General features: G+C 43.3%; 1 protein-coding gene across 1 annotated transcript in view; it reads right to left on the minus strand.

Moving 5' to 3' along the window:
- EFCAB6 (EF-hand calcium binding domain 6) overlaps window positions 1-12429 on the minus strand; it is a 195047-nt gene extending 182618 nt beyond the window's left edge. Inside the window, exons 1-3 of the mRNA XM_060778167.2 lie at window positions 12272-12429; window positions 10143-10357; window positions 4253-4335 (exon numbers count right to left, since the gene is read on the minus strand). Coding sequence (XP_060634150.2) covers window positions 4253-4335; window positions 10143-10357; window positions 12272-12428 — 455 coding nt within the window. The 5' untranslated portion in view covers window position 12429. The remainder of the gene's footprint in view (window positions 1-4252; window positions 4336-10142; window positions 10358-12271) is intronic.
- Between the last annotated feature and the right edge of the window lie 3629 nt (window positions 12430-16058).

Raw genomic sequence — 16058 nt, forward strand, 5'->3', positions numbered from 1 at the left:
TAAATCCTACCTCATCCTTGGATCCCCTCCCTTATTTTTACTTTGTCCTATCTCCCAGTGTTTTAAATTTTTATCTTTGAATTTGGCCCTGCCCAGTGTGATTATTTGTGCTTTTTATGCTGCTGTGTCGCTTATTGATATTGCTTATGCATTTTATGTAATTTATTTTCTTATTTTCTGTTGTGTTTTGTGTTATATTGTGTTTACTGTATTGATGGGCATGGTTTTATGTAAGCCACCCCGAGTCCCCTTGGGGGAGATGGAGACGGGGTATTATTTATTTATTTATTTGGAGTTTTTATACCCCGGTCTTCTCAACTCCGGGGCAGGACTCAGGCCAGCTAACAACATAAAATTCAATACAATAAGACAAACATTATAGGCCATCAATATAAAATACATTAAAATGCACTTCATACAATTCATACAAATTACAGCAAAAATCAGTTCGTCCATTTATTATTATTATTATTATTATTATTATTATTATTATTATTATATTCAGTATCCAGTTGGATCCAGTTACCCCAAGCCCTATAATTGCATTTCCCTAAAGAAATGGGACACACAAGATACAGATGTGGCCATTGATTGTCCAGTCCCTTATTCAATCCAGGTTAGACAGTTCAGGTATGGATGTGAGAGCTGGACCATAGGGAAGGTTGAGTGACGGAATATAGATGCTTTTGAACTGTAGTGTTGGAGGAAAATTCTGAGAGTGTCTTGGATCGCGAGAAGATCCAACCAGTCCATACTTGAGGAAATAAAGACCAACTTCTCATTGGAGGGAAGGATATTATTAGTACTTTGGCCACATCATGAGAAGACAGGAAAGCTTAGAGAAGACAATGATGCTGGGGGAAATGGAAGGAAAAAGGAAGAGGGGCCGATCAAGGGCAGGATGGTATCCTTGAAGTGATTGGCTTGACTCTGAAGGAGCTGGGGGTGGTGATGGTTGACCGGGAGCTCTGGCCTGTGCTGGTCCATGAAGTCACGAAGAGTTGGAGGTGACTGAATGAATAAGCAACAACACTCTGAGAACCTATTTGTTTGCCCTCAGCCCTAACAAAGCTCTGGGTTTAAGTTTGTTCCTTTGTTTGTTTGTACACATACATCTACAGCTCAAAACATTTGCTTTAAAAAGGCCACAGGGTTTTTAACTCAGATGAGAACACAGTCCTAAAGACATTTATTTAAATATTTAAGGAAGAAACACAGAAACAGCAGCAGTATCTATCATGCTCCGGTAACAGATAAACATATATTTTAAATCAACAGGCACCCAACAGAATTGACTCTAGTCTGTGAAAATTAATATCCTAATAAGTTTGTTTTCATGATACCATATGTCTTTATGTTGTTCTTGCTAAAATAAAGAGGTTTTTTCCCCCGCTCTGGAAACTGAACAATATCTCACAAATGTGATTAGGTTTTGCACCCACATGCCAGCTTTGGTGTACAGAGTATTGCAAAGTTGCCAATAGCAATACACGTGTTAATTGTGACTTCCTGTCTATGGAATTTTGAAGGAATTCGAGTGTGTCATTTGACCTACTCTTGATCAAATCTAGCAGTATAAAAAGTTTTCCTTGACTGGTATTCTTGCAGGTCATCCTTGGCACAGAGATGAGTTGACCAATTGTCATGATACAATGCCACTGGCATAAGGATGATTCAGATCAACTGAGGTATCTAGAGAAGTATCAGCACTCTTTTTTTTTGGGGGGGGGGGGAGGTTCCATTATCCAGGTGGAGGCCACTGGAGGCCACTGGAGATAGAACGACCTGCCTCAGGGGAGCGTGCTTGCTCCATCCATGTTCAACATCTAGACAAATGACCAGCCACTGCCAGAAGGGGCAGAGAGTTTCATCCATGCTGATGATCGTGCCATCACCGCTCAAGCAGGGAGCTTTGAGATGGTTGAACAGAAACTCTCTGAAGCTCTAGGTGCTCTTACCGCCTATTACAGGGAAAACCAGCTGATCCCCAACCCATCTAAAACACAGACATGTGCCTTTCACCTTAAGAACAGACAAGCATCCCGAGCTCTGAGGATTACCTGGGAAGGAATCTCACTGGAGCATTGCAGCGCACCCAAATACCTGGAAGTCACTCTGGACCGTGTTCTTACCTACAAGAAGCACTGCCTGAACATCAAGCAAAAAGTGGGTGCTAGAAACAATACCATACGAAAGCTGACTGGCACAACCTGGGGATCACAACCAGACACAGTGAAGACATCTGCCCTTGAGCTATGCTACTCTGCTGCTGAGTACGCATGCCCAGTGTGGAACACATCTCACTATGCTAAAACAGTGGATGTGGCTCTTAATGAGACATGCCGCATTATCACGGGGTGTCTGCGCCCTACACCACTGGAGAAATTACACTGCTTAGCCGGTATTGCACCACCTGACATCCGCCGGGAAGTAGCAGCAAATAGCCTTGAAAGGACAAAGGCAGAGACATCTCCCCTGTTTGGGTATCAGCCAGCATGTTAACGACTTAAATCTAGAAATAGTTTTCTAAGATCTACAGAGGCACTCGCTGGAACATCTCAGCAAGCGAGAGTCCAAAAGTGAAAGGCTCAAACCCAGAACCTCAACCAATGGCTGATACCAAATGAGAGACTCCCCCCTGGGCACACAGAAAACTGGGCAACTTGGAAGGCGCTGAACAGACTGCGCTCTGGCACCACAAGATGCAGAACCAACCTCAAGAAATGGGGCTACAAAGTTGAATCCACGACATGCACGTGTGGAGAAGAGCAAACCACTGACCACCTGCTGCAATGCAACCTGAGCCCTGCTACATGCACCATGGAGGACATTCTTGCAGCAACACCAGAAGCACTCTAAGTGGCCAGATACTGGTCAAAGTACATTTGATCAACTACTAAACTCACAAATTTTGTATTTTGCCTGTTTGTTTGCTTTGTTCTGTTAGAAATGTGACATAATTGACTGGTTGATCTGACACGACAAATAAATAAATTACATTATTTGTTTATTTATTTATTTATTTATTTTACTATATTTATATCCCGCTCCTCTCACCTCGAAGGGGACTCGGAGTGGCTTACAGTATGGCAATATTCAATGCCATATATATAACAAGAAAAATACAATATAGCACTTACATAAAACAAAATAAAACATAAATACCATAAATCTGTTAAAACCGTGATACTTAGTCCAGGTGTCGACAATTGTGTTGCTACAATTATACCAGTTCTCTATTGCACTATACAAATGCCTGATTCCATAGACGTGTTTTCACTGTTTTCCTGAAAACCAGGAGGGAGGGGGCCAGTCTGATGTCACTGGGCAGGGAATTCCACAACCAAGAGGCAACCACTGAGAAGGCCCCATCTCTCGTTCCCACCAGTCTCTATAGTGAAGGGTGTGGGACCAAGATCAGGAGATGGGACCAAGAGCAGGGCCTCTCAGCTCCCACCAGTTCATAGGGAGATATATGTTTGAACAGGTAAGTTATTTATTTCCAAATCTGTAGATGCCTCCCAACATCATTCATATAGGGTTACTGAAATTCAGCTCTGTCAGTCCTATTACATTTACTTATTCTAATTTCATCGACTGCATATAATTGTTATAATATACTAGCCGTCCCCTGCCACACGTTGCTGTGGCCCAGTCTGTGTATAAGTGTGTGTATATATTTGTGTATGTGTGGGTGTGTGTTGTTTTGTGCATGCGTTGTAATGTAATTTTTGGTTTTTTGGCTTTTTAAGTCTCTTGTGCTCTGTTTTTCAGTGTTTTTATGAGTGATGGTCACTCATTGGCCTGATAGGTGTATTGTCAATTGCTTCAGTGGTTTTTGAGTTATGTTAATCCCACAAACGAACATTACATTTTATTTATATAGATTTTCCAGTTGTTTGTCCACAATCTTTCTTAGTTGTCTGGTGCTTTGAATGTGCAATTACTTATACATATAAAGCTGATACGTTGTTTACATGTATTATCAAGCAGATCTTCCTTTATTTCTCCTTTTGTTAATCTTAATTTATACACTGCATTAATTCTACACTATAGAGCCAGCCTACAAGTAAAGAAATAAGAAAAACTACATTCAGAGGTGGGGAAAATATTTTCTGATAAAATCATGGCATGGGGAAAATCGAATATGAAGGCACAAGGAGAAGAGGAACTATTATTTCAGTGGTGTACTTCTACCGTTACTATATGGACCTCAAAACAGAAATAGATAAAATCATAGGAAAGTTCTTACTTCATACTGATGAGATCGAGTGGCTTAGCAAATCTCGACAAGAACTCAAGATAGGGAACACAAACTTGGTTACTGCCAGGAATCTGTTTCAAATACAAAGACATGTCATATGAATGCTCTTTCAAGGCATGTCCTTCATAAAAATAAATCATTGTGTTGTCTCCATTATTTGACAGAGAATGTAACATGTGATCTCTTGTGTTCAGATTTCTTTGCATTTTACATTATAAACCCATTTAAGCATTTATTTATCACTTCCCAACTTGTCAGAGCTCCCGAGGCAATGCATAACAAATAAAAAGAATTTTAAAAAACCTTTTTAACATCCATCATCGTTAAAAACAAATGACAACAATTCCAAAAACCAACCACTAAAACTAGTTTTAAGTACCAAAGTCAACTTGCCAATCAGCTGCTAACTCTGTTGGGATGGAGCTGGCTGAAGTCGTCTGGGAGGGAGTTTTACAACTGAGTGCTGCCACAGAGAAAATCTTGTCTTATGTACTCACAGCTGTTCCATAGTTAGTTATTTCTCTCTCACCAGCTCCTTCAGAGTTACCAATGACCTCTTGCTGGCATCTCTTACTAAAGCCCTCATTACCTAGTTACTGAAGATGCTTCTACATTGCAGACTTAATGCAGTTTGGTGCTATTTTCATAGAATCATAGAATCATAGAATCATAGAATCAAAGAGTTGGAAGAGACCTCAAGGGCCATCCAGTCCAACCCCCTGCCAAGAAGCAGGAATATTGCATTCAAATCACCCCTACAGATGGCCATCCAGCCTCTGTTTAAAAGCTTCCAAAGAAGGAGCCTCCACCACACTCCGGGGCAGAGAGTTCCACTGCTGAACGGCTCTCAACAGTCAGGAAGTTCTTCCTCATGTTCAGATGGAATCTCCTCTCTTGTAGTTTGAAGCCATTGTTCCGCGTCCTAGTCTCCAAGGAAGCAGAAAACAAGCTTGCTCCCTCCTTCCTGTGGCTTCCTCTCACATATTTATACATAGCTATCAAATCCCCTCTCAGCCTTCTCTTCTTCAGGCTAAACATGCCCAGCTCCTTAAGCCGCTCCTCATAGGGCTTGTTCTCCAGACCTTTTATCATTTTAGTCGCTCTCCTCTGGACACATTCCAGCTTGTCAATATCTCTCTTGAATTGTAGTGCCCAGAATTGGACACAATATTCCAGGTGTGGTCTAACCAAAGCAGAATAGAGGGGTAGCACGACTTCCCTAGATCTAGACACTATGCTCCTATTGATGCAGGCCAAAATCCCATTGGCTTTTTTTGCCGCCACATCACATTGTTGGCTCATGTTTAACTTGTTGTCCACGAGGACTCCAAGATCTTTTTCTTTAGCAGCCATGGCTCTGTATGATGGAATCCTTGGATTTGTTGTTTGGTGAGACATCGGCACTCTTTAACAGAGAAGGCTAAAGATATTGTAAAACTATAACCTCCATGATGCCATTCCACTGAACTATGGCAGGCAAAGTGATATCAAACTACATTAATTCTACAACATAGTCACATCTTGAGTTTTAATAGATAAACTTCTCTGGGCAGAGTTGCAAGTGAATCCTATACTTTTTATTTTGTATAACATGCATGTAACAGTACCTGGGGTCCCTTCAACACAGCTGAGTAAAATCCGACGTTATCTGCTTTGAATGGGAATATATGTTCACACTGAATTCAAAACAATCTTAACAGATTAGAGAAATGTATTTATTTTGTATCAAAAGCATTGCATAAATTAGTATAAATTAGTATAAAACTGATAAAATAGAAAGTGTGCAGGCGGCTAATTATCTTTTGACCAAAAACAGGCAACAGTAACGGCATTGTCTGTAGCCTCCAACAATTCCTCCTCTGTACATGAGGCAGGGCACAGTGGACAAGCATACAGATGTGAAGTTGTCTGTTCTGCTCCACAGTCACATAAGGTGTGGGATTCTTTTAGGTAGTGCCATTTTGTCAGGTTGTCTTTTGATCTTCCCAGCCTCCAACAATTCCTCCTCTGTACATGAGGCAGGGCATAGTGCAAGCATACAGATGTGGAGTTGTCTGTTCTGCTCCACAATCACATAAGGTGTGGGATTCTTTTAGGTAGTGCCATTTTGTCAGGTTGTCTTTTGATCTTCCCAGCCTCTAACAATTCCTCCTCTGTACATGAGACACAGCATAGTGGGCAAGCATACAGATGTGGAGTTGTCTGTTCTGCTCCACAGTCACACAAGGTATGGGATTCTTCTAGCTCAGTGGTTCTCAACCTGGGGTCCCCAGATGTTTTTGGCCTTCAACTCTCAGAAATCCTAACAGCTGGTAACTGGCTGGGATTTCTGGGAGTGGTAGGCCAAAAACATCTGGGGACCCCAGGTTGAGAACCATTGTTGTTGTTGTTCATTCGTTCAGTCATCTCCGACTCTTCGTGACCTCATGGACCAGCCTACGCCAGAGCTCCCTGTCGGCCGTTACCACCCCCAGCTCCCTCAAGGTCAGTCCAGTCACTTCAAGGATGCCATCCATCCATCTTGCCCTTGGTCGGCCCCTCTTCCTTTTACCTTCCACTTTCCCCAGCATAATTGTCTTCTCTAGGCTTTCCTGTCTCCTCATGATGTGGCCAAAGTACTTCAACTTTGTCTCTAGTATCCTTCCCTCCAATGAGCAGTCGGGCTTTATTTCCTGGAGGATGGACTGGTTGGATCTTCTCGCAGTCCAAGGCACTCTCAGCACTTTCCTCCTACACCACAGCTCAAAAGCATCGATCTTCCTTCGCTCAGCCTTCCCTAAGGTCCAGCTCTCACATCCGTAGGTGACTACAGGGAATACCATGGCTTTGACTAGGCGGATCTTTGTTGCCAGTCTGATGTCTCTACTCTTTACTATTTTATCGAGACTGGACATTGCTCTCCTCCCAAGAAGTAAGCGTCTTCTGATTTCCTGGCTACAATCTGCATCTGCAGTAATCTTTGCACCTAGAAATACAAAGTCTGTCACGGCCTCCACGGTTTCTCCCTCTATTTTCCAGTTGTCAATCATTCTTGTTGCCATAATCTTGGTTTTTTTGACGTTTAGCTGCAACCCGGCTTTTGCGCTTTCTTCTTTCACCTTGATTAGAAGGCTCCTCAGCTCCTCCTCGCTTTCGGCCATCAGAGTGGTGTCATCTGCATATCTGAGGTTGTTAATGTTTCTTCCAGCAATTTTCACCCCAGCTTTGCATTCATCCAGCCCCGCACATCGCATGATGTGTTCTGCATACAAGTTAAAAAGGTTGGGTGACAGTATGCAACCTTGCTGTACGCCTTTCCCAATCTTGAACCAGTCTGTTGTTCCGTGGTCAGTTCTGACTGTTGCTACTTGGTCCTTGTACAGATTCCTCAGGAGAGAGACAAGGTGGCTTGGGATGCCCATCCCACCAAGAACTTGCCACAATTTATTATGATCCACACAGTCAAAGGCTTTAGAATAGTCAATGAAGCAGAAGTAGATGTTTTTCTGAAACTCCCTGCCTTTCTCCATTATCCAGCGGATATTGGCAATCTGGTCTCTCGTTCCTCTGCCTTTTCTAAACCCAGCTTGAACATCTGGCAACTCTCGCTCCATGTATTGCTGGAGTCTTCCTTGCAGGATCTTGAGCATTACCTTACTGGCATGAGAAATAAGGGCCACTGTACGGAAGTTTGAGCAGTCTTTCGCATTTCCCTTTTTTGGTATGGGGATATAAGTTGATTTTTTCCAGTCTGATGGCCATTCTTGTGTTTTCCATATTTGCTGGCAAATGGCATGCATCACCTTGACAGCATCATCTTTTAAGATTTTAAACAGTTCAGCTGGGATCCCATCATCTCCTGCTGCCTTGTTGTTAGCAATGCTTCTTAAGGCCCATTCAACCTCACTCCTCAGGATGTCTGGTTCAAATTCACTCACCACACTGTCAAAGCTATCCTCGATATTGTTATCCTTCCTATACAGATCTTCTGTATAGTCTCGCCACCTTCTCTTGATCTCTTCAGCTTCTGTTAGGTCCCTGCCATCTTTGTTTCTTATCATACCAATTTTTGCCTGAAATTTACCTCCAATGTTTCCAATTTTATGGAAGAGGTCTCTTGTCCTTCCTATTCTGTTGTCTTCTTCCACTTCCATGCATTGCTTATTTAAAAATAGTTCCTTATCTCTTCTGGCTAACCTCTGGAATTGCGCATTTAACTGGGCATATCTCCCCTTTTCACTGTTTCCTTTTGCTTTCCTCCTTTCTTGGGCTACTTCCAGTGTCTCAGCAGACAACCACTTTGCCTTCTTGGTTTTCTTTTTCTTTGGAACGTACTTTGTTGCCGCCTCCTGAACAATGTCGCGGACTTCTGTCCATAGTTCTTCTGGGACTCTGTTTACTAAATCTAGTCCTTCAAATCTGTTCTTTACTTCCACTGTATATTCGCTAGGAATGTTAGTGAGATCATATCTAACTGGTCTGTGTATTTTCCCTGATCTCTTTAGTTTTATTCTAAATTGGGCAATAAGAAGTTCGTGATCTGAGCTACAGTCAGCCCCAGGTCTTGTTTTCACCGACTGGATGGATGTCCGCCACCTTTGGCTGCAAAGGATGTAGTCAATCTGATTTCGGTGTTGACCGTCTGGTGAGGTCCATGTATAAAGCCGTCTTTTAGGTTGTTGGAAGAGAGTATTCGTTATACACAGCGAGTTTTCCTGGCAGAATTCTATCAGCCTGCGTCCCGCTTCATTTTGTTCTCCCAGACCATGCTTGCCTGTGATCCCAGTTGTCATTTGACTTCCCACCTTGGCATTCCAGTCTCCTGTAATGAAAATAATGTCTCTTTTTGGTGTATTATCCAGTAGGTCCTGCAGAACCATTGTTGGGTAGTGCCATTTTGCCAAGTTGGCTTTTGATCTGCCCACTCCACTTCTGAGTCTTTTCAGGGACTTCCAGGTTTCCCATTCTTGGTTTGCCCGTGGAGGAAGACCCTCACGGGTGGGGTGCATCCAGTTGGGATTTCCTGATTTAGCTGCCCAGAGGATACCCTTGCTGTTGTTGGAAGGATGTCAAGAGGAGTGGCAGTTCTCATAAAGCTTTTCCTTGATTTGAGTCTGCTGATTAGCATTGCTTTTAATTAGAGAGATGATTGGCCAAAACTAAAAAAATGAAGTTCAACAGTGACAAATGCAAGGTCTCTCAAACGAATTTCTTGACGTGTCGAGATCAGTGCTTTACAACATTATTTCTGAACACCTAAAGTTTAGGAAACTGTGCTCCCGTTGGGTCCCGAAACTCCTAACAAAGGACCACAAAAACCAAAGATTTGAGTGTGCGATCAAATCAAATCGTCTGTAATTAAAGAAGGGCGACCAGAACGGTCCTCATCATGGACATTGTCACAGCCATCTTTGAATTGTCATACCCACTTACGCACTTTGCTTTCACTCATAACAGTATCGCCGTACACTTCACAAATCTGTCGATAATTTCTGCAGCAGGCAGTTTCCTTGCTGACAAAAACCGTATCACTGAGCGAACCTCACATGCGGAGGGTGAGTTGATAGTCTTAATCATTTTTAAAGCACAGAACAGAACCGTACAGGTTAGCTACAGAGCGGAAACTAAACACAGTTGTTCCCGAGGCATGCCGGTACACGACGCACGCCCTCGTTGCGGTATGCACTTGAACTACTAGTGTCTACAACAAAACGGTTCTTACTTTAAAAATACCCCTCCTAAATAATAGTTTGTAGTTACCACTGTAGGCATAAGCAAATATATGCAGATTCAAACCAGTATTTAGTCCAATAAAGTTTGTAATATTTCATTATATGTCTGCGTGTACTTAGCTCACTAATAACTGAAAAGTATACTTAATACTCATGAAGGTACCCACCTTTGTCAGCAAAGTATCAAACTGTTCCTGTGTCAGTGGCAACATGAAAGTTTCGATGACTCTTCTAAATTCACCCTTTGTGACTTTCAGGGTGTGATCAATGTCAATTGTCTGAAATGCCTTTTTGAGTTCATCTTCTTTGGCAACTGCCTTCTGAAACAAAATCTTCTCAATATCCAGGAAGGACAGCGTGGGATCAGGAACAGAGCCGACAGCTATAAAACACATTACAGAGTCATAAAGCCTTCTTAAGCCCAGTACAAACTAAGTTCTATGTAGAGACCCAGCTACATAGAATGTTATTTTCTACAATATCACACTTCAAATGTAATATCTGTATTATTCAAGATTCTCAGAAGACATGGGGAAATGGTTAGGATTTTATCATGACTGTATCATTTCCCTTGATGAGTTGATACAGAGCCCAGAAACGTTTTGGGGGATGTATTTACTTAGCTTCCCCAAAATCAATGTTACCACCTATTTACTTGAATCTAACACCTTTTTTGGCTAAATTACCTCACAAAAATTAGGTAGGCATTAGATTAGTGTATTGGCAACCACCTCTCTACCAAAGTCAACATCGGCACTGAAATACAACACCGCCTGAGCTCTGTGAGCGCAGCATTTTCCTGAATGAAGCAGAGAGTGTTTGAGGACCGGGACATCCGTAGGGATACCAAGGTGCTTGTCTATAAAGCTATTGCCCTCCCAACCCTGCTATATGCCTGCGAGACGTGGACTGTCTACAGACGTCACATGCAACTCCTGGAATGATTCCATCAGTGCTGCCTCCGGAAAATCCTGCAAATCTCTTGGGAAGACAAGCGGACAAATGTCAGCGTGCTGGAAGAAGCAAAGACCACCAGCATTGAAGCGATGGTCCTCTGCCATCAACTCCGCTGGGCCGGCCATGTTGTCCGGATGCCTGACCAGTGACCACTGTCTCCCAAAGCAATTGCTCTACTCCGAACTCAAGAACGGAAAACGGAACGTTGGTGGACAGGAAAAGAGATTTAAAGATGGCCTCAAAGCCAACCTTAAAATCTCTGGCATAGACACTGAGAACTGGGAAGCCCTGGTCCTTGAGCGCTTCAGCTGGAGGTCAGCTGTGACCAGCTGTGCTGCAGAATTCGAGGAGGCACGAGTGGAGGGTGAAAGAGAGAAACATGTCAGGAGGAAGGCGCGTCAAGCCAACCCTGACCGGGACCGCCTTCCACCTGGAAACCAATGCCTTCACTGTGGGAGAAGATGCGGGTCAAGTATAGGGCTCCACAGCCACCTACGAATCCACAAGGAAACCCATCATGGAAGACGACCTTACTCATCCGAGGGATCGACTAAGTAAGTAAGTAAGTAAGTAAGTAAGTAAAGTAAGATTAGTGTAATATGGTAATCTTAGTGCTGAGCCAAAGCAAAAGGGGAAGCTGCTTCATGAGCACCTGGAGCTCCAATTTGAAGGACTTCGGCTCTAATTTAATGGCAACAGCCAAGCCCGTAACCAGGATTTTGATTGGGGGGGTGCTGAGTTTGATTGGGGGGTGCGGAGTTTGATTCGGGGGGGGGCTGAGTTTGATTCGGGTGGGGGGGCTGAGCATCTACACTAGCAAACCTTTTGTATTGTTGTCCCAATACCCCCATGCATATGGGAGCATGGTGATCAGATCATGATATGAATAAACATAACAGTTTAAATAATGTACCAGTAAGGCCTTTTCGCGGACCTCCCTGAGAATTTCGGGGGGGCTGAAGCCCCTCAAGCTGCCCTCTCCCAGCTACATGCCTGGCCACAGCTCAATGCTATGGTATTTGTAGTTTAGTGGGGCGTCAACATTCTTTGGCAGAGAAGGCTCAATGCCTTGTAAAACTACAGCCCCCATGACTCCATAGCATTGAACTAAGGCCATTAAAGTGGATCATTCTCTGTGAAGAACAATCAGGCTTCCGACAGGGAAGTTCAACCATAGATATGTGCTTTGTCCTGCAGCACATAATTCAAAAGTATAAATCAAGGGGGGTGAGTCTGTATTCAGCATTTATAGACATGTCTTCAGTGTTTGACACAATCTGCCGCAACACACTATGGGAAAATTTCACTGCCACAAACACTAACAGAAGATTACTCTTACATGAATGTGATTTGGTTGAGCTCTGTAAGCTGCTGCCACTGCTGCTGCTTGCTGACGATCTTGTTGAGGATGTGGATTGGAGTCTTGGATTCATCACAATTCCATGGGATTGAGGATATAGAGTACTGTAATCAGCTGCATTAACCACTCTAGACATGATTCCTATGGGAAATTAAAAGATTTAGTCCCATCTACAAGAACATGAAACGAAATGAGGCAAAGCAAAAGGGGAAGCTGCTTCAGACCCCACTGCATTAGTATCTTGAGGAAGTAGGTGGGGACACTTCCAGACAGCATAAAACCCAACAGCAAGTCCAGACACAGACCTGTCAATCTTGAGGAATGGTTTCCCACTGTACTGACACCTTCCTTTGTAATGGATTTTACCAGTCTGTAAGATGGACAAGGGACATCCGGAGGAAGTTTTAAAAAAAATCTCTAAGATGCACTGAATTGTATATGCGGTCCTGAATATCTCAATATACATACAATCAGATTTCTTACTCTCTCTCTTCATCCAACTATAAATTCAAGCTCTGTTGAATTTACTAAAGATCAAAACAAAGGGATGGTTGAAGAAGGTTCTAATTGTAATTGCTTTCCAATTGTGCTGCCATTTAACCACCTGTGTGTCTGTAGCTCCATTTTTTGACAGCTCTGGTCAGCTATTTTGGGCTTTTAAAATGTGAACATGTGGTGGAACAGTCCACACCAAGGTATAGGAAGGAAGTCACGTGTTTTCCATGGCTGCAGGGATATACAGTCATGTGACTATGCACATTTTGGGGGCAGAATCAGATTTTAAGTGCACCTTTTAAACTCAGGCGATTCAGGGCCTCCGGTGCTCCTCAGGTCACTCTCCTTCCTGTCCAGGCCTTGCACGAAGTGTCTCTTCTCCCGTGAGACAACGTTGTCTCGTGGGAGAAGAGGCACTTCTCGCGAGGCATGGACAGAAAGGAGAGTGGCCTGAGCAGCGCAAGAAGCAGCCCAGGGGCCCAGCTGCCAACAAAGGAGAGGCCTGAGCCTGAGCAAGGAAGGCAGCCAGAAAGGGAGGAAGGACGGGGAGCTTGCCTGGGAGGCCGCCATGAGCCAACGCGGAGGAGGAAGAGGGAGCCCGAGGCCAAGGCAGCCATAGTATGTAATTTTATTATTATTTTAATTTTATACCCGGCGTACTAGACAACCCCCAAAATTTTATAAGGTTTTACATGCCTAAAAGTCATCTAGTACCCTGGAATATACAGTAAATTATGACCATTGAGGGTGCTTTGCATTTCAAGATCATATTAGAGCTGTGAGCAAGAAATTAGTTGCCCATCATGCTCCGAGGTCTTACAGACAGGCACCACTTACAACCATTTGCATGTCTATTTTGTGTTTTAATTGAAAAACAAAAGCTGTTTGTTTCATAAATAAGGAAGTATCCCATCATAGCTAGTGTTTATGAATTCTTTGTTTTGTACTTTCTCCTTTAAAAAAATCCTACTCATAAAATAATGTGTTTGCCATTATAATTTGCAGAGAGCTGCCAAGGAGAGAAATTATATTGATTTTTTCCACAGTTTGAAATCATTAGCTACATCTCATGTTTAATTATGAATCCTGGAGGTAACAACCTGCTGCTATATTAAACTGTTAGAACCAAGCTCCCACTTTTAGGTCTCCCACTACACTAGAGGGATGACCTGAGCTGACACAACAACTCTTCACCAGCTCATAGAAAAAGTGTGGGTGACTGAGAAAATCCCAGCAGATTTCAAGGATGCCACTATCATCACACCCTTAAAAAGGGGGGTAAGAACAGACTGTGGAAACTATCGAGGTATCTCCCTTCTAACCTCTGCTGGGAAAATCCTCGCAAGAATCCTTGCAAACCACCTTCTGCCCCTCTCAGAAGACACCCTCCCAGAATCCCAGAACGGCTTCCGCCCCTCCAGAGGAACAGCGGACATGATCTTCACTGCACGACAGCTCCAAGAAAAATGCAGGGAACAAAACCAACCTCTGTACATGGCATTCATTGACCTTGCAAAGTCATTCGACACAGTGAATCGCAGCACTCTCTGGACCATCCTCCAAAAACTCGGGTGGCCAAACAAATTTGTGAACATCCTGCGGCTCCTCCATGATGACATGATGGCAACAGTCTTGGACAGTAATGACTCCCAAAAGTGACCCATTTAAGGTGGAATCAGGTGCCAAACAGGGGTGTGTTATTGCCCCAACCTTATTTTCCATGTTAATCGCTATGATACTTCATCTTGTTGACGGGAAGCTTCCCACCGGAGTGGAAATCATCTATCGGACAGATGGCAAGCTGTTTAACCTCAGCAGACTGAAAGCCAAAACCAAGGTTACAACAACATCTGTTATAGAACTCCAGTATGCTGATGACAATGTCGTCTGTGCGCATTCAGAAGAAGTTCTACATGCCACTCTAAACACCTTCACAGAAGCATATGAGAAGCTCAGCCTGTCATTGAACATCAAGAAAACTCTATACCTTTCTGGCCCAGCCTACTTGTCTGAACGCATCCACTCCTACGTCCCATCTCGTAATCTAAGCTCATCCGGGGAGGCCCTGCTCTCGCTCCCGTCCATTGCACAAATGCGTCTGGCGGGGATGAGAGACGGGGCCTTCTCGGCGGTGGCCCCTCACCTATGGAACACACTCCCAAATGAGGTAAGATCTGCTCTCTCCCTCCTGGCTTTTAGAAAGAAATTAAAATCATGGCTTTGGGATCAGGCCTTCGGACAGTAGATGTTTGTAGAATTTAAAGGACATGGACTAGAATGACAATAGGACTGGCGAGACTGTTTTTATTATTTATTGTTTAATGATTGCTTATGTACTGTCTAATTATGATTTATGTTTAATTGTGGTTTTATTATTGTGGTTGTTATGGTTTGGCATCACGTCAGTGTCCATTATATGTCATTGAAGTTTTGTCAGTTATGTGTAAACCGCTTTGAGTCCCCCTAGGGGTGAGAAAAGTGGTATAGAAATACTGTAATTCATAAATAATAATAAATAAAACCAAAGTGCTCTTCCAGCAGTCACCGGCCAATCCCTCTCCAATGCCAGAAATACAGCTTAATGGTGTAACATTAGAAAATGTTGACCATTTCCACTACCTTGGCAGCCACCTCTCCACAAAAGTCAACATTGACACTGAAATACAACACCGCCTGAGCTCTGCGAGTGCAGCATTTTCCCGAATGAAACAGAGAATGTTTGAGGACTTGGGGACTGCCTGTAAACCAATTGATTCAAACTTAGAGTGGCATCATATTGCTGCTACTACTACCATACTCTACCATACTTGTTATATATGGAGAGAATAGGGAATATACAATAAAGGTATAATATGAGTGAATGCTAATATAGAGTGAACATTGATACTGAAATTCAACACTGCCTGAGCTCTGCGAGTGCGGCTTTTTCCCGAATGAAGCAGAGAGTGTTTGAGGACCGGGACATCCGTAGGGATACCAAGGTGCTTGTTTATAAAGCTAGTGTCCTCCCAACCCTGCTACACGCCTGCAAAATGTGGATTGTCTACAGACATCACATGCAACTCCTGCAACGATTCCATCAGCGCTGCCTCCAGAAAATCCTGTAAATCTCTTGGGAAGACAAGCGGATAAACGTCAGCATACTGGAAGAAGCAAAGTGTACCAGCATTGAAGTGATGGTCCTCTGCCATCAACTCCTTTGGACCGGCCACACTGTCCAAATGCCTCACCACCGTCTCCCAAAGCAGTTGCTCTACTCCGAACTGAAGAA

Source organism: Anolis sagrei, chromosome 5, assembly GCF_037176765.1.
Source record: "Anolis sagrei isolate rAnoSag1 chromosome 5, rAnoSag1.mat, whole genome shotgun sequence".
NCBI lineage: Eukaryota > Metazoa > Chordata > Lepidosauria > Squamata > Dactyloidae > Anolis > Anolis sagrei.